The 22,590-nt window shown below is 38.5% G+C and overlaps 8 protein-coding genes across 10 annotated transcripts in view; 4 read left to right on the top strand and 4 right to left on the bottom strand.

Moving 5' to 3' along the window:
• The window catches only part of LOC136263583 (transcription initiation factor TFIID subunit 4B-like), a 5,862-nt gene extending 929 nt beyond the window's left edge, over positions 1 to 4,933 (top strand). The window contains exons 4-11 of one of the 2 annotated variants that reach the window (XM_066058204.1): positions 451 to 1,227; positions 1,619 to 1,736; positions 2,612 to 2,742; positions 3,650 to 3,775; positions 3,834 to 3,890; positions 3,946 to 4,059; positions 4,114 to 4,161; positions 4,712 to 4,933. In XM_066058204.1, the coding sequence (XP_065914276.1) occupies positions 451 to 1,227; positions 1,619 to 1,736; positions 2,612 to 2,742; positions 3,650 to 3,775; positions 3,834 to 3,890; positions 3,946 to 4,059; positions 4,114 to 4,161; positions 4,712 to 4,816 (1,476 nt within the window). In that variant the 3' untranslated portion in view covers positions 4,817 to 4,933. The remainder of the gene's footprint in view (positions 1 to 450; positions 1,228 to 1,618; positions 1,737 to 2,611; positions 2,743 to 3,649; positions 3,776 to 3,833; positions 3,891 to 3,945; positions 4,060 to 4,113; positions 4,162 to 4,711) is intronic. The other variant, XM_066058205.1, reaches the window with a different exon arrangement.
• On the bottom strand, positions 4,572 to 6,940 carry LOC136263590 (AFG2-interacting ribosome maturation factor-like). Of its 2 annotated transcripts, XR_010704711.1 has the most exons (6): positions 6,607 to 6,939; positions 6,155 to 6,231; positions 5,972 to 6,074; positions 5,588 to 5,694; positions 4,842 to 4,984; positions 4,576 to 4,794 (listed from the first exon to the last, which is right to left on the bottom strand). XR_010704711.1 is itself a non-coding variant. In XM_066058216.1 (5 exons), exons 1-5 carry the CDS (start codon positions 6,882 to 6,884, stop codon positions 4,920 to 4,922), a joined length of 630 nt encoding a protein of 209 aa, XP_065914288.1. In that variant the 5' UTR covers positions 6,885 to 6,940; the 3' UTR covers positions 4,572 to 4,919. The 2 variants fall into 2 exon arrangements, 1 of the variants encoding a protein (XP_065914288.1); XM_066058216.1 differs by having other exon boundaries at positions 4,572 to 4,984; positions 6,607 to 6,940.
• LOC136263588 (transmembrane protein 231-like) lies at positions 6,908 to 10,229 on the top strand. Its single transcript, XM_066058213.1, has 7 exons — positions 6,908 to 7,097; positions 7,299 to 7,468; positions 8,145 to 8,273; positions 8,652 to 8,795; positions 9,380 to 9,461; positions 9,511 to 9,610; positions 9,896 to 10,229. The coding sequence occupies exons 1-7, from the start codon at positions 6,959 to 6,961 to the stop codon at positions 10,056 to 10,058; spliced, it is 927 nt and encodes a 308-aa protein (XP_065914285.1). The 5' UTR covers positions 6,908 to 6,958; the 3' UTR covers positions 10,059 to 10,229.
• Positions 10,097 to 13,814, bottom strand: LOC136263589 (mitochondrial import inner membrane translocase subunit Tim21-like). The gene is made up of 5 exons (XM_066058215.1): positions 13,230 to 13,814; positions 11,487 to 11,647; positions 10,740 to 10,813; positions 10,322 to 10,421; positions 10,097 to 10,271 (listed from the first exon to the last, which is right to left on the bottom strand). Exons 1-5 carry the CDS (start codon positions 13,576 to 13,578, stop codon positions 10,182 to 10,184), a joined length of 774 nt encoding a protein of 257 aa, XP_065914287.1. The 5' UTR covers positions 13,579 to 13,814; the 3' UTR covers positions 10,097 to 10,181.
• On the top strand, positions 13,569 to 15,728 carry LOC136263585 (tRNA-specific adenosine deaminase 1-like). Its single transcript, XM_066058209.1, has 8 exons — positions 13,569 to 13,773; positions 14,157 to 14,243; positions 14,293 to 14,347; positions 14,399 to 14,538; positions 14,594 to 15,151; positions 15,208 to 15,304; positions 15,351 to 15,437; positions 15,490 to 15,728. The coding sequence occupies exons 1-8, from the start codon at positions 13,638 to 13,640 to the stop codon at positions 15,650 to 15,652; spliced, it is 1,323 nt and encodes a 440-aa protein (XP_065914281.1). The 5' UTR covers positions 13,569 to 13,637; the 3' UTR covers positions 15,653 to 15,728.
• On the bottom strand, positions 15,658 to 16,523 carry LOC136263593 (uncharacterized). The gene is made up of 5 exons (XM_066058219.1): positions 16,338 to 16,523; positions 16,225 to 16,280; positions 16,090 to 16,168; positions 15,942 to 16,035; positions 15,658 to 15,886 (listed from the first exon to the last, which is right to left on the bottom strand). The coding sequence occupies exons 1-5, from the start codon at positions 16,369 to 16,371 to the stop codon at positions 15,790 to 15,792; spliced, it is 360 nt and encodes a 119-aa protein (XP_065914291.1). The 5' UTR covers positions 16,372 to 16,523; the 3' UTR covers positions 15,658 to 15,789.
• Positions 16,524 to 16,567: 44 nt separating this feature from the next.
• LOC136263591 (H/ACA ribonucleoprotein complex subunit 1-like) lies at positions 16,568 to 21,383 on the top strand. Its single transcript, XM_066058217.1, has 7 exons — positions 16,568 to 16,742; positions 16,786 to 16,934; positions 16,992 to 17,051; positions 17,098 to 17,155; positions 20,796 to 20,831; positions 21,024 to 21,101; positions 21,153 to 21,383. Exons 1-7 carry the CDS (start codon positions 16,583 to 16,585, stop codon positions 21,182 to 21,184), a joined length of 573 nt encoding a protein of 190 aa, XP_065914289.1. The 5' UTR covers positions 16,568 to 16,582; the 3' UTR covers positions 21,185 to 21,383.
• On the bottom strand, positions 21,299 to 22,279 carry LOC136263594 (gamma-aminobutyric acid receptor-associated protein-like 2). Its single transcript, XM_066058220.1, has 5 exons — positions 22,120 to 22,279; positions 21,948 to 22,003; positions 21,809 to 21,887; positions 21,656 to 21,749; positions 21,299 to 21,548 (listed from the first exon to the last, which is right to left on the bottom strand). Exons 1-5 carry the CDS (start codon positions 22,151 to 22,153, stop codon positions 21,458 to 21,460), a joined length of 354 nt encoding a protein of 117 aa, XP_065914292.1. The 5' UTR covers positions 22,154 to 22,279; the 3' UTR covers positions 21,299 to 21,457.
• Positions 22,280 to 22,590: the final 311 nt, after the last annotated feature.

Below are 22,590 nucleotides of genomic sequence, written 5' to 3' on the forward strand. Positions count from 1 at the left end.
ATGGCTTCAAAGTCAAGGCTGAGAAATTGGTAGGTGCCTGAGTTTATCCCTTGCTGTTGGACTTGCTTTTAAAAATCACTCCATTATGCAAATTGTAGAGTTATGTAAGTGTAAGCTCCAGGGTTGAATAGCCAAGTTAAACTTTTTTTATGGGATAATCACTGATCTGATCTGCTATGCCTCCCTCAAAAGGCATAGCCATCTTTCTTTTATAAAATGAAAGTGATTGTGCGTTTATATTTGCAAGATAATGATGTCATGCTCAACCCACAATCAATCCATCTATCTACTAGTATAAATACACCCCCAAGTCAGAGACCACCCACTCATATCTTCATACTTTAAAACCTCAGGTGAAACACCTGTGGTCGGTCTTTAGCTATAACTTAGGAGTCCAGTAGGACACAATGATATGATTCATGATATTCATGTATTTTTATCATCTTATAGTCGAGTGTACCACACTTAAGGGCTACCCTTCTTCAGCAGCGACTAATGATTGATAAACAACAGCAACTTCTTGAGAAGCAAAAGATTGCTGCTCTGCTTATGACTCAGGCAAGTGCTGCTGGCCTCAATAATACCAAACCAGCCAATCAGGCAGCAGCTATAGTAGCAACAGCAGCAGCAGCATTAACAACTACCCCTGCTGCTACAGCCCCCACAACAACAACAGCACTTCTAGCAACTCCCAACACATCTATCAATACGTCGCAGGCACCAAACTGGACGGCACAAAACTTGAAATTTCTACAGAATATGACTCCTGAAAAACAGCAGCAATTGTTACAGCAAAGACAGGTACTTCAGCAATACTTAGAAATGCAGCAGGCACAACTAAAGAAAGAAGCACTTGAAGCTGTCAACAGTATTAACGCCACCAGTGAACCTGATATTCAAATCACTGGAGTCTCCAGGCAACAAGCAAAGAATATCACTTCTCAGTCACCAAACCTTCCCAACCAGTTTTTAAAATCTACACCAACCAGTAACAGTAACTTATTATCACGCTCTTCCAGTCCCTTTGCTTTGAACAAATCCATATCTAATGGTAGTACTGCACCTTTTGGTAGTGCTAACTCATCACCTTCTGGAAAGTTTCTGGATAGTAAGTTCAAGGCAAAGCCACTGACAAGAGGGAAGACTAAAAAAGATTTCTCTACATTTGGTGATGGTCATAGTGATGATGAAGAAGAGGATATGGAAGTAGCTGGTGTTAACCTTCAGGTATTGTATAAGCTGGAGTAGATCTGTGTATGTTATGCACGCATGCATGCGCATTTGCTCATCCTCACACATGTACACACACATGTACACACACACACACACACACACACACACACACACACACACACACACACACACACACACACACACACACACACACACACACACACACACACACACACACACACACACACACACACACACACACACACACACATGTACACACACACATGTACACACACACATGTACACACACACATGTACACACACACACACACACACACACACACACACACACACACACACACACACACACACACACACACACACACACACACACACACACACACACACACTCGCACTAGCATCCATCACCCCTTTCCTCCTGTAGGAAGAAGCTGTACACTTTCTACCACCAAGTGCGATCGAGGCAGACACCAGTGGCAAGAAAATTGAAGATGTCCTCATACTTGATAAAGAATTGCTGAGACACAAGATACTGGCAAAAGGTAAAGTTTGTTTTACTATCCAGCCCCATCAGCAGAGATACCCTAACTAATTTTCTGTATTTTCCGTGAGCACCAACTTTTTGAATTGTGTGATAGTTCACAAAAATAAACATGAATTTTCATTAGGCTACCTACACCTGTATTGCCAGTGCAAACAATTTAGTCATAGTTTTCATGTTTGTCTAGCTCACAAGTAATACAATAGTTTATTGATAACACACTGGTTTTAAAATTTACATGTATAAGATTTTAAGAGTTGAGAAAGAAAACACTATTTTTTTTCTCATGCTGAAATAAGTCCTGAACACATTACTAATACAAACATTTCTAAATGGTTGCAATCAATTTAATTGGTGTAAATTGTTTAGACGATTAAGAGAGCTGTTAGCATTTGCCCATAAACAGTTCTCAACCCATCAGTAAATTGTACTTGTTTGAGGTAGCTAACAGTTATCAACATTTGTAGAATATCTATGCAGCCTTTTAGAGCTACTTTGCTTTCATAGATAAAATACGTGCATGTTACATGTTTCTGTGTGCGTACGTGCGTGCGCGCGCACACGCGCGTATATATGCGTGTCATTGAAAACAGTATGTTTGTGTGCATGCGCGTGTGTGAGAAGAGTCTTTAGAGTGCTTTTAACTGGGAACACAAATGCCAATCAATTGTGTATATATGTTCAGGTGGGATTTCAGATGCCTTCACCCGTGAGACAAATACATACAGCCTCCTGTGGGAGAATTTGACTCATAGACACCCTAGTAGTGTACAGGTGTCTTAGTCAACTGACCATTTATCAGCTTGTGTACAAGTAACCCTCACATGCAGTCTTGTACTTGTGTTTGTGCATGTCATTGTCTATATGTTACTACAGGAAGACTTCATGATGTTACTAGTACAACTGATGACACTATTTCCCTAGTGTCACATGCTACTGAAGAACGTCTGAAGAACATTCTCTCCAAATTGGCAGTCATCTCACAGCATCGAACAGATATCTTGAAGGTCAGCAGTGAAGTGGCTTTCATAAGTGTACATCATTTTTTACTCGTACAACTATGCAAATTCCCATGTTGTGATTAGAATTGCTTTTTATATTAATTGTTGAGCTAATGTTGGGTCAACAGCATGAGGTTGGAGGGCTGACCATTGTCATGGTTACCTTACAGAAACCTTACTATGGTGATATGAATACTATATCACTTCATTGTTGTAAATGAAACACATGATGTTGTGGAGTTGCATCAGCCAACTTCTTTCCCATTAGTACAATGGAACCTCATACACAGGGCTTGAGACCATGAAGGTCACTGTGTTATATGAATGGGATTGTGGACAAGAGTCCTGATTATCAAAAGTCTTCAAATTTAGTGTATCCTTGTAGGAGATATTGTAACTACTACTACATGTATAGAGCACAAGCTTCAGAATTTGAACTGGTAGATAGTGTGATTGTAGCTTATAGGTGTGTTTATTATGGATTATCATCATACATGATTCCTGCATATTACTCTATTACAACTTCAATTAGTGGCTAGCAACCAGAAATCATGTAGGGTATATCAGTTTATGGAATGAACATCACAATTTTTGAAATGCAACTTACCCCATGAAATCATTTAACAAAATGGGTAATTGTTTCATTCACAAAGAGTTTTGTCTGGCATTCAAAGATGTGGGACAGTATCTACTAATCAAACCCTAGTAGGAAATTCCTTTGCATTGTGTTATAGTTTAACACAAAATGTGTTTTTTCTAAATATGTGGTACATGTACAGATGGAATGTATATATCAGCTAGAGTGTCAACTCTGACAAGATTGTGTCTCACCTTAACAGCTACTGTTCCCCATGACCCTCCTACAGAATTGCTAATTTGTTCACCCTATACATAATTTCCTTCTTTTTAAAAGGATGACGCTCATTATGAGTTGAAGTCACAACCGCGTGATCAGCTCAAGCTACTAGAAAGCATCGATAGAGTGCACACTAAAAGAAAACAGGAACAAGAACGTGAGAAACTACTCAAGGCTGCTAAGGTGAGGGGGTGCCAGTATACTAGTGTATGCTTAGTATCTGGATGCTCTACAATTTTAGAGCAAGTCCAAATCAGATGATCCAAATTTGATCAGAATTAAGGAACAGGCTAAGCAGGTTGGTTGAACTGTCTCACATGATGTCAGATAATGCCCAAGGCTACATATTACAGCTACAAATGGAAGAAGAGGAGCAGATACGAAAGAGAGCAGCCAATGAAACAGCACTATCAGCTATTGGTACGCGCAGGAAACGGCCTGCACCCAATTCACAAGAAGCACAGGTGGTTCCTATATAGTAACCTGTTCATCTTGATTAACGTGCTTGTCTTGTTTGCTAGTTATCATCTGCAACAGGATCATCCCTAGGTGTACTGACAGGTTCACAGGTGAGCAAAACTATCAGAATACAGTACTGTAACAACATACATATGACTCTATAACCTGCATAGAAATTAATGCTTGGCGGTATTCAAAGTTGAATACACGATATTAGTAACAGGAAATTATCACAGTACATACATAGGTAGCTATATAGTATTTAATATGAAGTGGTATGCATCCCAAAAACCAAACAATGTAGTTCAGTACAAGTAGGCAGGTGCTTGTAATGTAGCAACCTCAGCGTTTGTTTAGGGTATGTTTAGGGTATGGCTTGCTAAACCATCAACAAATTGAGTAGTTAAACATGGAAGGGTTGGGCTAAAAATCTTATACTGGTTATCAGACTGTCACCAATTTATCACAATAAACAGTATTACCAGTATATCGCTGAGCACTAATAGAGCTTTAAAGGGATACAAGTGTTTTCTAATGTTAATTAGTGTTTTTTTAAATGGCACAACACTTTCACACCATATTTAAACTGAAAACCACAATTAAAAGTTACAAAAGCAAATGATACAATATGTTACACAATGTTGTATGTTTGTGTTACAGCCGAAGCATAAAAGAAGAGTGGGATTGAGAGACCTGGTGTTTATGATGGAACAGGAGAGAGAAATGAGAAAGTCAACCTTGTTCTATAAGACACTCATGAAATAAACGTTTTCCTTCAGATTCTCCTTACCTCATCTTTTTTGCCAATTCACAAATGTCTTCTTTTTTTTATACCTGTAACACATTAAATCAATTCACATGAATATTATTAGTTGTCTTCAAGTTGTAGGAAGCTGTGTTGTTCAACTGTGTAGCGTAGGAAGCCGTAGATTTCTATAAGAATGAAACCAATAACAGGTTAAGTGATTTCATACACAGATGATGATACAACATTTCACTAAAAATGCTTGCATGTTAAGAATCACTGCAAGGCTAAAAAATACCTGAAGGAAAGCTAGCAATGTAACAAAGGGATACGTAGTGATGAGGGGTAACAATAAATGAGGAAAAGGCAAAATGTCATAACTATATTATAGTAACACAAGACAAGCCATATGGTTGCTATGTAGCAGAAGTCTTACACTAAACCTTTTACTGCAAAATAATTGGATGGTGTTATTTTTTGACAATCAGATACTTGATCTTTTTACCAACACAATTTTTGTGTGCCAGAATATCATAGTGACAAGATTGTATCCTGAATTAACGTAAAACTTATTAACGTGTTTATAATGCTAAGGTACAGTGTTTTCAGCCATGTTAGTGAGATATTTCACAGAAGGGTGTCATTAAGCATAGCAGATCATCAGTAAAAAGCTGGCAGGCAGATAATTACTGTTGTATACCTGGAATCTTGGATAGAAACTTTTTTCTTTTTAGCAAAACTTTACAGAATGATGTGATTTTTCTGCATACAACTCCCCTGAACCCATGTACCTTGTATCTTGAAGGCATTTGAGGTCTGCCAGTCAATTGTCAGTTGCTGCATTGCAGTGAAGTCCGTCTCTACCAGCTTGGACACCAGAAATAGTTTGTGTTGATGCCTATAGACAATAACACTATTCACTTTGTGTGACTAGATAGAACACAATAATAATAGACCACACAATACAGCTAACAGCTCTATGTTTTATGATGGGCTTTGAAGAATACAACTTTCACCAAATACTCTAATAGAACATACAGTATGGAAAGCATGTACATCTCAGTGAGATTCTTCTCAGCTGATCAAATTTTAAATCTAAATTTGTTTGCTAAGCAATCATAGGCATGTTTAGCATTTTTGTACAATTACCTTATGCAAATCAGTTATTAACTTACTCTTGAAACAGGTACATCTTCAGTTGTCTAAACCACTCCATAAAATCCACAACAGAAAAGCTGACATGTGTCCTAGTATGTACTGCTTCATATCCCTCCAGGTCTAAAAGGAAATACCGTAGCACGCACGCAAACACACACCACCACCACCACACATACACACACAGTGGATTACACTCGTACCATACAGGTCAGCATAGATACGCTCCACTTGTTGAAATTGACGTGAAATACACTCCACAATTTCCTCCATGGTTTTCCTGGTAGATATAAAGTACATGTGTGACAGTTCTGGTAGTATAGTTCAAGGGGTAGTCACTTCCATACCGCCAATTGATGCGCTCGTGACCAGGATCAAAAAGTTTGATTACCAAAATATTGCTATGATCACTTGATTTCATCTTTCCAAGAGCCTTGATTCTTGATCATCAACCGTAAAAGCTTAGTAAATTCTCGTGTTGCTCAAAGTTAGCTTTCCAAAGGTGCTCGATCACCACTTTTTCGAACGCCTTGATCGCTTGATTCACTGCAAAAATATCCCTTGATCACTTGATTAAATCTTGATCCCGGTCGCAAGTGCATCAATTGGTGGTATGGAGGTGACTACCCCTTGTATTTCTTGTTAAGACACTCACAATTCTTCTTGTATAAACTTATATGCTCTTTCTCTGGATCCCACTATTGTTGCTTGTAGTCTAGGAACCAGTCCGGGTACATCAGCGAGTACTCCCAATTTAGATTGTTTCTCCGAAAGTGACGCACGCTCGCTCGGTAAGCCGTCCAATTGTCCTCTCATGTTTGTGATGGAATCCAGCTGTAGTGAAGCTTTCTTGTTTGACGTGTTCCACTGGTCAATCTGGTTTACCGCTGATGAGATGATCTTGCCCAACTTGGCTCGTTTCTTCGCAGACATACTCGGTTACTTTAGCGCATCAAATATTGTAATTCTTAATCTCAGGAAAGGTTTCGATTGTGGGTTTACAAGCGATGGTCGTGTACCAAGTGTTCTCCCGGCCCCAGCTAGTCCGCCATTATGCTACTGTTTGTTCTGAAGCGACCCTCTTCCAACTGTTCACCTGGTGTCTAATCATTATCCCACCCTTCTTCATAGCTTATTCCTCAAACGGTCAGATTTTGTTTTTTTAAGCTTTTGCAACAAGTGCATAGATGGTATATTCTCTATGAACAACTTCATTATCTCTTGCTTGCATTTTAGCAAATTGGAAGGTGTCGAACTACCTGTGTAAAGCTTTTTTGTGTGATTGTGCATAATATATTTTTGGTCAACAATTAATTGCAAGTCACATAGCGTTTGTTTTTTCCATAGATTTTTGGCAGTATGAGAGTAGCTACCGAGAGCAGCCAAATGTTCGCTACACACGTCAGATGATGGTTTACCTCAGTGATAATAATCCTGGAGGTGACAGAGCTTGGGGCACTTTCCCTAACTTTGTACAACTTCTTGACCCAACCACCATTATCAGGCCACTTGTTAGGGTAAGTCTGTGTGAGACAGTATAGCCAAGCGGCCAGAGCATTGGCCTGGTAATTGTAAGGCTCCAGGTTCAATGCTCTGTTATCCCAACTGTTGTTGTTTCCTTGAACAAAAAACTTTACTCACATTGTTTCATTCTACCCAGCATAATTGGGACCTAGTGGGGAAGCAAATGTCTAGTCTCATTTAGTTAGTGGTGTTGGTGGAACCTTGGGTTCCACGGCCTCTTCCAGTCCTCCTGCGGGTTACTAGTAGATTTTGCTTTTTTTGCTGTCTGTTTATAGGGTAATACTGGATATAAAAGCTAGCACAGAGATTGCAGATCCAATGGTATTTGGGCAGTATTGCTGCTGGCTCCTTAGGGCACAAAATACAAAGTTGTATTGTTACCCTCAAGGGCATAAGTACCTGACTGCACCCTTGAGGGATTGTAAACACTGTGTAGACCCTTATATATGTTCCTGTATTACATTTGAAACAGTCATACAAAAAACTCTAATAGAACAGTCTGAAAGGTTCCTAGCCTTGTCAACTTTTTTGGCTATGCTTTTGGCAGGTAGGATATGGGGTTTATGAAGCCAATATATATTTAAACCAGCTTGGGGCAGTTCCTTAGCACATGTACCAGTGATTTTAAGAAATGTTGTGTGTGTGTTTCATATCAGCTTTTCTCCTCAGAGCAGAGAAATCGATCACAACAGAGATGGAAGAGTTGATGTGTTTAATTTCACATTGGAATTCACCCTCGATCAGAACCAAGTGGTATCAGGAATAAGACTGCTGACATTTTTTGATGTTCAACTACATGTAAGTGGAAAAACTTAGAAGACTGGTACTACAGTGGAACCTCAGTTATCCGAACCCCTTGGGAGCAGGGGTGGTCCATAAGTCTGAAAAATCCGTATCTCTGAAACTGTGCATAAAGTATGTTTTTAAAAATTTTAGTATTATCAATTACCCTAATAGAACAGTCACTGCTATAATAGATCGATATAGAGAAGTCATTTTCGTAGTTCGGTTGACCGAGAATCCGGGGTCCGGATAACTGAGGTTCCACTGTATGTGTTTCACCCTTTACAATTAATACATTATTTTGAGGACCTGCGATTAACTTTGTATTAGGTACAATTTACAAATATGAAGACAATCAGATGTGAAATTATTTGTACCCTTTCTTTTTATTAGACATTTTCTTATGTGTGTATGCAGTCTCTTGCATATGTCAGTACATCCTGGTCTACACCTTGTACAAGTGTGTGGATTGGTAGTGAATTACACTTACGACAGACTGAACCAATTCCAAGATTTGGAGGGTTTTACACTTATAATGTGAGTGTGTATCATAGGATATTTCTTAGTGTGTATGTCATGATGATCTGTACAAATAAAATTTTCATGGTTTTGCAAAATCTCTATACTAAATGATAATGAACCCTTTATACATGTGACTTAAAATAGTACATCATCAATCTGCTGACATGGGCGATAAGACCAGTTTTCCCAGACTGGGTCACATATAGTCATTCCAATTAGGCCATTGTTGACTTAATTCCTTGTTTCCCGTCACTAATATTTAGGTAGCCATACTAAATATCATTGCTTCTATGATAGAGGAAAGCACTGGATGACTGAACATTGGCGGTGCACAACACAAAACTATAGCAGAAGGGTAATTGGAGCACCTCCATTGTTATTTCACAGAGTGCATATGTAGCTCCTACATGTTTCATGATCAAGAGATACTCTAATAGAGCAGTCATACGACGACAGTTAAGTATAACTGAATGCACAATTAAGTTATTCCACCCTCATCTGCTTTTGCTGTGCTAATGGATGGTTACAATAGTGGTGTTAAGGGTGTTTCATAGTGCCACAATAGTGATAAATAATTTTTTTGTGATTTTATCCTTCAGACTTCTCTGATAAACAGTGACAGCCCTCATGCAGTGGATTATGACTTCAGGACTATCCTCTCCAATTATTATCAGCGTAATGGTATGCATGACACTATTGGAGATGATGTTATGATATAGTGTTAACACAGTATCCACCATGTTAACTAACATTCATGATGTGTGGAGCTCTGGACAAGGAAACACCTTCACTCTGCAACTGGAAATAACTGTCCCCGAGCAAATTGTCATATATCCTTTGAATAGTAATGGAGATGTTTAAAGAAAGCTTGCTCTTTAAAATAAAGTCCTTCTGGTGAAGTTCACTGGGCTAAAACTATCAACTAGTTTGCATATGTCTTTCTACGAATTTGGATGCTAGCAGCATCAATACTATGTAGATCAGTAGTACCCTACTTATCTAACCAAGTCCCTAAAATTTACTGGATAGTTTATACATACAGTGACCTATCTATTTTTGATATACTATTAATGTGTTGTATTTGTACTGGTTACAGCCTTAACACAGATGTGCACATACAGGCCTGGTTTTTGGCAGCTGATCAAGTTTGCATGGATTCAGTACGTGGCCATTTTCTTACTGTTCTATGTCATCCTCAGCCATGTCAAAGAGTTTGTCTTTGACAACCAGATTATACGCTCCATCAGACACAACCCACTCAAACAGAGAAAACTATAACCCTAGCTCATATCAGTGTATGTCCATACATGTATGTGTGTATGTCCGCCATTATCACTTATGTATGTATAGACCACAATGTACAGGTAATAGGTGTGAAATAATAATTATGTACAAAAAAATTTATCGGTTGTCTTCAATAATAATTGTTCCTCCTGGGTAGCCAGTCAGCTCCAGAAATAGAAACCTACACACATACTTGCCTCTGGCGTTCTACAACAGCAGAGCATGTATACATGTTAATATTGGGAGTAATATTATACCTTTTTAACATCAAGGTGGGCAGTTGCTTGCTGTTTAGAGCCAGACACATAGAACTGCATTCTCATATACTCCTCCCCTTCAACTATATATTCTTGATGGCTGTGTAAGGGAAGGATATATACAAACTATGAGAGGGCTCTACTATATTGTGAACTCTTGGATTTATTGGTTATGAGGTACACGCTAGGGACCTACTTATAACATGACCACTACAAAATGAGGTGATAAAGAGATGGTTATATGGCTGCTAGTACTACAAATGGTACAGATGCCAGCAATTGAAACTACACAATATAATGTATTTACAACTGTTGGGTGGACTAATTTGTGTCACAACACACAGAATAGTATAGATACTGGCCACATAAATCTGTGGCTGGCTGGGACATTTCAGTTGTTCACTAACTCATTAAATACCTGATGAATCTCCTTCTGTTTCGTCCTGATGTCTCACCGTGAGCAGATATTGGCTCTCCAAGTATAGCTTTACACTGGATAACAAGAAAACATGATATTAGAGGAACTGCAAGGAATGTCATAAACTCTTTGCAGGATAGTATTTGTTGATTACAATATTTTAAAGGTCACTAATATAAAATACCTTATGTCTCTAGCTTGTGGTAATTATGATCATGTAAAGTTTTCAATGATTAGTCCTGTGCAATATGCTAATCAAGATACTCTAATAGAATAGTCACCATAGTCCTACAAGTGCATTCCATTTTCAAAACATGATTTCATATTACACATGTAAATTTCAGTAAATACACATATTTAACAAAATACCAAATATTTGTCTTGCCAAACTTTAGCATGAGCTGTGAGTAAAGTGAAACATACTTGAGCTGTGTGATATACCAACTGAAGTTTGCATATCACAATACTGTATTTGTGTTGGCTTTAGATATTGATTACACACTGCAACGGAGTGGACAGTTTCACGATGTGGGTTACTAGGGTGTAAGAATCAGTGGTAATTTTTGTAATTAGTTTCTGACCCAAATGTGCAGTACATCTGTTGAGGATTCTACATGCATGTGGATGGATCGTACAAAAATGAATACTGAATTTGGCAATCTTGTAAAAAAATCACCCATTCCACACCAAAATTGTCCTATACAGTAGTATATTGTATATATGGTACATGACGTAAATCTCAGTTACCTTTCCATCTGCTTTAATTCTTTTAAGTGCTACAGAGAACAAGCTCTGAACACTGTTACTTGAGAATAGTTCTCTGAACGTGTAGTAGAACAGCATGGCAGTGATGCCGAACCCAACACAAATGATGAGGAAATAACTTGTATCCTTACCAGCCTGTATAACTGTAGAGAGATATTTAATGAACAAGAAGGTAAACAAACAATCCTCTTTTATATGAATCAAAACTGTACAGATACAGGTATACAATGTGTAATATGCATTTGCTATAGCAAATGAAATTAATACAAGTGATGAAACAGCTGAACAAGACTGTACAATGAATGGTATAGCTCTGCAGTGTTTTGGTGCTTCATGGCAAAGAAATGTCAATGTGCTGATGATAATAAATTAAGATCCAGCAAAGCACATAGCTATAATAACTATGTTGCTCCCTTGTACAATAGAAAATCCTAACCACACACTGACAAAAACAAAATTGACAGGTGTTCATCACTTAATTGCAAGCTGAGAGTACCAGTTGTAAGGTTTGATTGATACGTTATACCTGAGATTTTAGGGTCTACGTGCTGAGCAATATGACTATTGCATTTACCAGCACTATGTAATTTGGTGGGCAGCTAAACAAAATTACAATTTTATTGGACAATTAAGGAGTTATAATCATTTAACTATATGTATATTTGATAAGGCTAAATCAATGGATAAGGATTGTGACAGAGCAGAAAACGCTGAGCAATTTTTGACAATCAGAAACTGTGGCCAAAGTTGATAGAGCGACACTAATTTTGAACGGTAAAATTTGCTAAAAAAACTGCTATCTATATACCCATGCATGCACTGTATCAAACTAGTCAAACAGGTAATTCTGGAGCTATAATTATAATATTTGACCATTAAAAATTTGTTACTTAACTACATAATTCCAGTTGCAAATTGGATATATAGAGACACCACTTGCTATTGGTACCACAAATAATCTCACGAGTCACATACACATACTTTACACACATACTTTACAATCTATCTATACATGTCCAACAGGTCTTTTGCAGGGAGTTTGCTTTGCTGGCGTATACAGTATAGAGGGTTCCAGACATTTATATGAAGCCATATACTAACATGCATACTCTCAATATCCCTAAATGCCTTAACATCTGGTGTACGAAGTATGGGAAAAGTGAGCCATACAAATGGGCCAATGTACAGTTATACTGTTCACGGATACAAAGCAGTACTTAATAGACACGTGCGCTTAACAACCTGATTCTATGGTAAATGAGTTACTCAGTGTTCCCTAGCTAGGTGGGTGATCTCCTTGGGGGGGTTCATCCATGATGTAATGCCCTGCTGGTTTGCAAGGCCATTGTGAGGCCAGGGACAACTGACCCTGCCTGGTCTCCACCATATGGTCAGGGACAAGTGTACTGCCATTACCACATCAACAAGTCAGTGGTGTTACCAGGCATGTCGTCAGCACACACTCACAAACCCATACACACAGTTCTTGAAACAAGCAGACAAAATGTTAGGATATTATATTGTCTGAACAAAGCTATATAATTAGTTCAGACATCTATAAAACTCGCTCCAACTTTGTCTTCTACCAACAGTGAATGCATTATAATTTGACAATATGTCCGACCATACTCAGATGTACACCAATTTTGGTCAGAATTCTGGCGAATATTTCAAGCACTGCATGCACGCACACTACATAAGTTAAAGATTATCAACACAACACACCTCTTTGCCCAACTGTTACAGCTTTAGTTTGTTGTTGCTCCTCTTCAAGTAGCTTCACCAATATCGACCCTGACTCAGTTGATTTCTTATCCTTACTAGTGGGGCTTGACCCTCCTTGTTTGCTATCACTAGCCATCAACCTTGCTCCTGAGATAACTGGCCTCATTGGAAACAGACGAGCTGCATTCAGCGCTGGCTTTGTTGTTAGATTGACCAATGTTGCTGAAGTAAACGATGCTGATTGCAGCCTTGTTTTCACTACACTGACAATTCTAGCAGGTGGAATCCTTGAATACATCACATTCCTAGCACTAACAGGTAAGGTTAAGCAGTAGCACTTTCCGAGCATTCTGCACAGCGGTGAAATGTAAATGATGATTCTAATATTTTGGTTCGAATTTTGTGCAGATGGAAGAATTCTATGAACGTATTGCTGAGAAGTGTCTACTGAAATACAAGCAGATCTCCAAGAGGAGAAGAACTAACGATAAACAATGGAGTCCTTTGGCCGCCGTGGTACAACACACTCTCCCAGATGGACCACGTGAGACATCCACACAGGCTGTTCCCATTAATAGCCAAACCCCTCACAAAGGGCAGCTACATCTCGGGATATATTAATTAATTAGTATCTTGGTTTAAAGTACTGTAGCTAATGAAATTATGTCACTAGCTAAATAAATAATTGTGCAATTAGATTAGATTATCAATTTTCGTCAGAAGATGTGGGTACACAGAAGGCTTATTTGCAGCGAACAATCATAGATGTATAAACCCCAGGTTTATAAATCTATGCTGCAACCATACAACCAAAGTAAATCATACTTGATCCCATTGCTATACCAATAAAAATAATGTTCATATCACCCTAGTTCAAAGTACAGGGAGTATTTACTCTGTGTGTGTGTGTGTGTGTGTGTTTATTAGGTACAAATAGTGATGTCAGTGGTATTGAAGTAGTTGCCATGGGAACTGGATCAAAGTGTATTGGATCTGAGAAGATGGACAAGAATGGTAATGTGTATTGTGTTGAAATCTACATAGTTTTGCAATATTTATCAAGGATGGATTGTGAATGACTCCCATGCTGAGGTTATAGCACGACGCTCCTTTATCAGGTAGCATAATAAAGGTATGCTAACTTTTTAACTGTCCATCATCTTTGGCAGATATCTTATTTATCATTTGAAAATGTTATATAACATTGGAGAAGATAAATCAATATTTGAATATGACTCGGGCATTGACCAAAATATGTGTAAAGTGAAGAAGGATATTCGTTTCTACCTCTTCATCACCCAGATTCCCTGTAATGATTACATCAATATTGTCACAGTAATTTAGTGTTATTACTCTTCACATAGGTGGAGATGCTGCTATATTTCCAATGGAGTCTTCGTTAAAAAGAATAGTTACTGAGGACAGATATATTCCAAGCCCTAAAAGACACAAATCAGATGTTTCAGGTGGTAGTTGTGTAACAGATATACATCGTACTGGAGGAAAATGTGTATTGGGTGGAGCTCAGGACTCACACGAGCCTGGTGCAAACTATCACATAACTGGTGTCTTGCGTCGTAAACCCGGTCAAGGTAATCCTACTCTATCCATGAGTTGCAGTGACAAGATTCTACGATGGAATATACTTGGCTGCCAAGGAGCACTGCTATCTCATTTTATCACACACCCAATCTACTTCCATTCCATCATCATTTGTAATCCCTTGTTTAACAAGGATGCAATGGAGAGATCATGTTTTGGGAGACTACAACATAATGATGCAGCAATGAGCAAGGAAATTCAGTCACATGGTTACTGCTTACATCATCCTGACATTTGTCATGTGAGCAAACTGAGTGGGGAATTTGAAAATCTTCTAAATGAAGTCACTTCGGGTTACGGCAAAACACCCACTCCAACTTGTAATAATCTGTTTACTTTTGTGTAACACAATTCTACATACATTATCTCCCTATAGCTAGTATCTGGTGTTGTAAACCACTGACATATGAGATTGTGGTGCAGGGTTTAAAACAAGGAGCCAACACCAAGGATAAACCCAGAGAAAAACTCAGGTAAATTACTCCAAACATGTAGTTTACATGTCATCATTTATTCCAGTGTTTCAATATGCAAAGCAAGAATATTTCAAGAAGTGTTGGAATTCATTGATTGTCTTTCACAAGAGTCCCTACCCAAAACTCTAAGGTGAGCATAAATCCCCTCAATTCGACATGTTAACTTTCAATACTACAAACAGCCATCATCACAAAGATCTTGGGACTTACCACTCATACAAACAGGCATCTGTTATATATTCCAAAGCAAGAGGTGAATTTTTAAAGACGTGCCCTACTTGGCTTGTGAACAGTTCAGAATACGAACAATTTAGAAACAATTTTACACATAAAAAGTTAACTTGAGTGTATAATTTGGAAATAAAGTATAAGTATATGATTTTAAAAAGCAACAGCTGGTACATGTTAATAGTATAGACATTTCAATACATGGTGAAAACTGTGACATACTATTACACTCATATTAACGGTGCATTTAGTGTTCAGATATCCCAGCCCATAGTGTTCTCCCCGCTGTATGCAACATACAAAAATCCGTCTGAGTCTTTGTGTTGGTGGTAAATGTTAATCATGCTTGCACTACAGTAAGGACACAATATTAAGATACAAGACATAAAACACTTGAGATTCCTACCTGGTAGCCGGTTGGATGCCGTTCACCATAAGAAAAATTGACTCTGTTGCATCCAGCTGGATTCTTTGTCTCAGCACGTGCATGAATTGTGCAACTTGAAAAGTTCAATGTTAAGAACAGGCACGATAGATAAATTTGCAGAATCTACCTGTAAGATCTGAGGGTACCAGAAATTTCTTTCTGTCCAGGTCTGCTATTCTAGAACTGACCACTTTTTCCACAATGACCTGTTTAGGAATAGAATTTCACGCGTTACGTTCCACAAATGTTTTAGGCAATTTACAGGAATTCTATCAGGGTGTTTCTCTCTGACTGCATCCGCTTCAGCTTTTCTCACATCTGCCGAGCAAACCCACTCGTCACCAAAACAACCAACACGACAACACGACAACATACCGAACGGCTTCTCTTCTTTGTACTGCCACTTCATATTCGTGTAGGTTAACTTTTACTAAACAGAACGCTCCAACAAAATAGCTCAATCTTCGTGTAATCTATGGTGTAATGACAAGTCAAGTTGTTCAGTCTCGTGCTGCTTCCAGTCGTAAGGTCAATACGTCATTGTTTATGGCGTTCACGTGCGGCGTGTATTCTAAATAAAGCACTCCCCGCGTGTTTTACTATCCAGCACGAGATCCAACATGTCGTTTAGAGGTCGTGGAAGGGGACGAGGCGGTTTTAGGGGAGGTGGTGGTGGTGGTGGTGGGTTTCGTGGAGGTGGTGGTGGGTTTCGTGGAGGTGGGGGGCGTGGTAGAGGAGGCTTTATGCAGAGAGACATGGGCCCCCCCGAAACCGTTGTAGGTATGTGTTTTGTGCTGTCACTCTTGTTTGATGTACCTTGCAGAGCTTGGCCATGTGCTTCATCCTTGCGAAGATGATTTAGTGTGCAAGTGTACAAATGAGAAAATCCCTTACTTTAATGCACCTGTTTATTTGGAGAACAAAGCACAGATTGGAAAAGTGGATGACATTTTTGGACCAATGAACGACTTTGTATCCTTGACTTCTTGTATTATTTGTGTGCTAGAATTGGTCCTTAACTGTGTGTAGTACTTTTCAGTGAAGGTGATGGATTCAATGAAAGCTGGGTCATTTAAAACAGAACAAACAGTACGTTTAGGCCACTAGTGTTAAGTAATCACTTGTTTCTCCCTAGTTCTACATTGATCCGTACAAGCTCCTTCCATTGTCAAGATTTCTACCTCAACCTAAAGGTACTCAGACCTGTGTGTAGTACTATGTATGCCATTTACTGTGCAGTCCCACCTGCGTATATTGTATACTGATGAAAGATTGACCTGCTGAACGAAAACTGGCCATTTTCGCAAATTCCTGGAATTCCATTTTATTGTTTCTCGGTTATCTATAGTAACAAAGGAGTAGACAGCCAAAGTTTCAGCCTTTTGTGATGAATAATAGTTGGGACAGGAATAAACTCAATTTGTACAGCAACAATACAGCAAATAAATTACAGGCGCTTACTTAATTGATCATAACACGCAACTGAAGCAAGCTACGAAGATAGGATTTGGCTTAGTTTGTTTACCATGAACTGGCACATCGATCAAGGGGTATAGTGTTTTCCCTGTGGGTCTCCATGTGGACAAATAAGAAGACCATTTCAACAATTGAATTATGATGGTAAACTTTATTTCTACCGCATTGTACATAAACGCTCATAATTCATGTACCTTATGCTGTACGAAAACGAAACAAAGATTTTCTTACTCCCAATGAACAGGAGCATCTGGTGGTGTATAGATTTTATTGATTTGAGCTGTGTTTCAGTACATAACAAAGCAATTGAAATGTGCATAAAATTTTTATGTAGCACATGTGTTTTTACCCAGTTTATTTCTATACGTTTTAATAGCAAAATATAATTTTGCGAAAACAACCGGTTTTCGCTCAGCGGGTCACATATTTATTCAACGGATGCTTCATGATCAATTCATGATTGCAAATTGTGCTTTCAAAGCAGATAATCAGTAATACCATCGTAGATAATATGGACATCCCATACTGGATTGGAAGCATCGTAATAGTGTCAATACCAATAATCCACATTAGTTCTGTAATGCGTACTCTTTACTGTTCAAATGTACTGCCTGGATACAATTTGAGTAGTTTAGCTACTAAATAGTTTGTGAGAAGTTGATTGGTTTTCTACTGCTACAAGTGCCCTCCGTAAAAAAAGGTAGTTGCACATGTGTGTGTGAAAACAGGCAGGTCAAACAAGTTTAGCTTAATCACTAAGTTAGCACTATGTGTGCTGATAAGTGATTCATGTTATATCTTGTGAAGTACGTGTTTCACACCTCTCATATCAGTCTTTTATTGCTAGCTAATTCACACGGTACACTCATGATGAATAGGCCAAACCTTATATTCCATAGCAGTTCGTCTACTAATAGCAAAACATGTGTTTATAAACCAAGTGTACAATACAAAAGGACTCAAACTGCGGATGGATTAGGTAGAACTTAAAAGTTACCAATCCAGTTTGGTGTGACGATACCACTAAGGCTGCTCCAGCTGAGCATGTAGTTTGTATAAAAATAACCACTGTACATGTCGGAATGTGGCTGTTCTATTAGAGTATTTTGATTTGAGAGGATTTAGATGTAACGGAAATTCTTTTAGGGTACAGCTTGATACAGTCCATGAAATCTGTTACTCTACTTAATGAAGGTCATACCAAGAGTATCAAATAGCGTATCACCCCATGGTGAAAGTTGTTCCGTTAGTGGTAGCTGTATTTAGTCCAATTCAACCACTAAAACTTAAATTATGTTTAAGCAAAATGGCTTATGTTAAGAGTTCTGGCACTGCCAAGCAGATCCCTGATGGTGTGGAAACACGCTCATTGGTGTCGCTGCTTTCAAGAGCAGGCTGGAGTTATCTTGGGTCCTTACTACACTTTCACTGTTGAGTACTTGGTTGAATAATGCAAAGAAAGTGGTGAAAAAAGACCTGTTGCCACATACACATTTCAAATTACTCTTAAAGAACAATCACTGAAATATCCGTGTCACATGCAATCATCAATCACAGGGTATATATAGTACACCATATACTCTTGGTTACTAGTATATACTCTTGATCATACCAATACTTTTGTACATTCTAATGTGAAAATAGTATTGTGGCCAATATCGACTATTTTGATTAATATATTTTGTGGTGGTGTAACTAGTCCAGTATCACCTGAAGATGTAAAAAGGTTATGTGGTGTTTGCTGTACATGCATTTTCAGTCTGAGGATGGTACCAAGAGTTCATACTATAACAGCATGGGATTGGGAGCAGACTCAATGTTGTGTGTGCATTCTGTTTCCAGGGGCGGCGCAACCGGTCCGGCCGGTCCGGTTTTGGCCTTACCAATATTTGACAGAGCGGGCAGCGCAACCAGTCGGACTGTCCAGCTTGGTCTTACCCAAGCAAGAGCAGAACTTTACCACACAGCTGAACTATAATAAATCTGAATCGCTCACACAGCAGCTGTCAACGGTCCTGACTCCAGCCCCACTCATTCCTAACTTCGGCTCCCACAATCGATTTTGTGTGTAGCCATTGATTCAGTGTGGGCTTGACACGTGCTGCCATGGCGATTGTTATTAGTTATTGTATATTAGTTACTGTGTATTTTGTAACATAGACAGCAGAACTCAAGGTGTGTATTGCACAATATTAATGACGTGAGCTACAATAATGGGTACATTCGTGCTATACATTTAAAGCTATATTTCAGTCAGAAATGCCCCAAAATTCAATCTTCTGGCAGTTAATTTTCAAAATTTTCCTGGGGGGGGATGCCCCCAGACCCCCCTAGAAGGTTCGCACACTATAAGTGTTTACCCACAACACCTCCACCTTTTAATCTTCCACGAATAAATGGCCTGACCAATTATTGATTGCTTGTGCCACTTCTGGTTTCCATTCAGTTGGGGAAGAACTAGAAAAGAGTTTTATAGTCTGTTTTTTATTTTATTGTTTTTTTTTTGTTAAGAACTGTATAGAACAATATAGGACGCAGCAGTTGTCAGGAGGATTATTTGACATATATACCTGAAATTGGAATTTGCTCATACAGCACAAACTATTTGGAAAAGCCTCTACTCTAATGCCATCCTCTGTATGTCTTCAAAGATATGGCATGGCTTACACACTGTCATTTTGTTGTGTTGGCCAGTGCCAATTACTGTCTTGCTTGCACTTCTAGTATAGCAATGGGATTGATATTATTAATTATCTCTGGAACAAGGATTTCCGGCACACAGGCACACAGAACGGAGCTTCCAATCCTGCATTGATATTATGAACTCTTCTTAGTACTTTATTTGGCATCGTCTGAAGGTGGTCACTATAATGAGGTGGTCTTGTTAACAAGGCAGTTGCTATTTGAAGTTTTAATTTATTGCTACCATAGAATTTCTAGCAATAGGCACTATCAGTTTTCATTGTAGAGAATATTAAATCCACTCTAGTATTTAATATTCGAAAGGCTTCCATTCCAATGTTTGCAGAAAGTTATATGAATGCTTAAAGAATCTAAAATGTCTGATGTTAGTCTGTTGCCAAACACACACTGGTCAATATTGTTAGATAATAGATGATCAAAATATTATCACAATGTTTTGAACCTTTTCATGCTGAGTTGGTATATCATATGATTTGTGGTTTTCATTGAAAATGCCTTTTGTACTGTTGTGGTTGAATATGGTAAACCTTTTGGTAAAGAATAACTTATTGCCATCATCTTAATACATTGTATGTGTACACCCATGTTGCCACTGTATTTGAAATACATTGTATGCATATTTTAAATCATGTATTTCATCTTCTTGTATCTTAGGTGCTAGAGGCGGTGGTTTCAAGAGAGGAGGAAGAGGTATGTTAAGTGTATGAATAGCAAGCCTACTAGATGAATGTGTCCCAATGCTAGTGTTACTATTCAACTCCTAAATGACTAATAAACACTATAATGTGGTTACTAGTATATAACTGAATCATTGCATCATTTACACTTTGATGGTGATGATATAATTTCCTGTATGTAAACAAGTGTGTCTGTTGTTATTAGGGGGTAGGGGTGGTGGATTCGGACGAGGTGGCAGGGGAGGAGGTTTCAGAGGACGAGGTAGAGGTGGCGGATTTAGAGGTACAAACGTCAACACACAACTACATACCATTTCATGACCTTGTTGTACAGGTGGTTCCCGAGGGTTCAGAGGTGGAAGATGATATCAAGTTATATAAACATTACATCATGTCAACACTGACACTTGTATTTTATTACAAAGTGTGACTCACTTCCCCAACTTTTTCGAAGCATACCTAGATGTTTGTGTCCACATGAAAAGTGCTCTGGTGTTGCATAAATTATCACATACAATATTCACATATACATCACTGATCACAAACACATACAGTGGTAATTATAGCAATGCGTATAAAGAAAATAAGCAGTTGGTCTTGCAAGGTGTCTTGCAATGTTGTCAGTAGCGATGTACAAAATCACAATCCAAAAGTGTTCTCTCCACTGTACGCGACATAAAGGAACCCATCTTCATCTCGATTTTCTGAATAGATTGTTCCCATTGAGGCACTACATGGGGCAAACAGAACAATAAAATACAACTTGAAATCTGTGGTTTTTGCACCATCTTATAAAATAACACATATTTTCTAAAACCTATTGTATTGTGTTCGTACCTTGTTGTAGGTAAGACTTTGTTGACAAATAAAAACATTGCTTTCTCTGATGGTAAACTAATTCTTCTTCGTACAATGTACATAAACTGTGCAACTATAAGAGCAGACATACACTAAATATTTGGAATCTGTACAAATTAGTTAGGGGCTTACCACTTAAATCTGCTGGTACTAAAAATTTCTTTTTGTCAATGTCTGGGATGGTTGACCTTGGTACTTTCTCTACAATGACCTATTAAGGAAGATAACGTGATCTTACAGGCCACGCCTTCAAACACAAACAAAACCATACCGGTATTCTATCTGGATACTTCTCTCTTATCTTTCTGGACTCACTTTGTCTTTCATCTGGACGGGAGAAAGCGAGGGAGATATGTTAAAGTAAATTCACAAATACGCTGTCATGGCGTCCCACGCGTTAAGTGGCGGGATAGAACAACGTGCGAAGTGACGTGCGCACTTACCGAACGTATGGTTCTCCTTAAATTCCCACTTCATTTCTCTCTGTTTGGTTGATATATAGTTGCCGGGTTAGTTGTCTCGTAATATATAACCCTTTGGAATGAATCAACACTTCGGTCACGTGAAGATGGCAAGAATACCCAATGACGCAATTGCTATTTTTATCTTTTGTTTGGGAAATCGCGTTAATTTTAGTCATTACGCGCCCTGCGCCAGAAACAATATTGTTTGGTTGTGCTATGGTTTTGCTAATCAAACGCAAGAGTCGTGAGAAACAAAGCATCCGCTTCGTTGGTGAGTATTTCTTTCAGCGGAGATAACGAGATTGCTTATTTTGGGAGAAGTTCATCAACACTAAAAAAGGGGGTTTCCCTTGGATCATAAAGTACAACTTTAACACCATGCTGGTTTTGTCTAGGTACATCTGATTGTGTCTGACATATATAGGATAGCTTTAAATTATCCTGAACTTT

Source organism: Dysidea avara, chromosome 8 (assembly GCF_963678975.1).
Source record: "Dysidea avara chromosome 8, odDysAvar1.4, whole genome shotgun sequence".
Lineage (NCBI taxonomy): Eukaryota > Metazoa > Porifera > Demospongiae > Dictyoceratida > Dysideidae > Dysidea > Dysidea avara.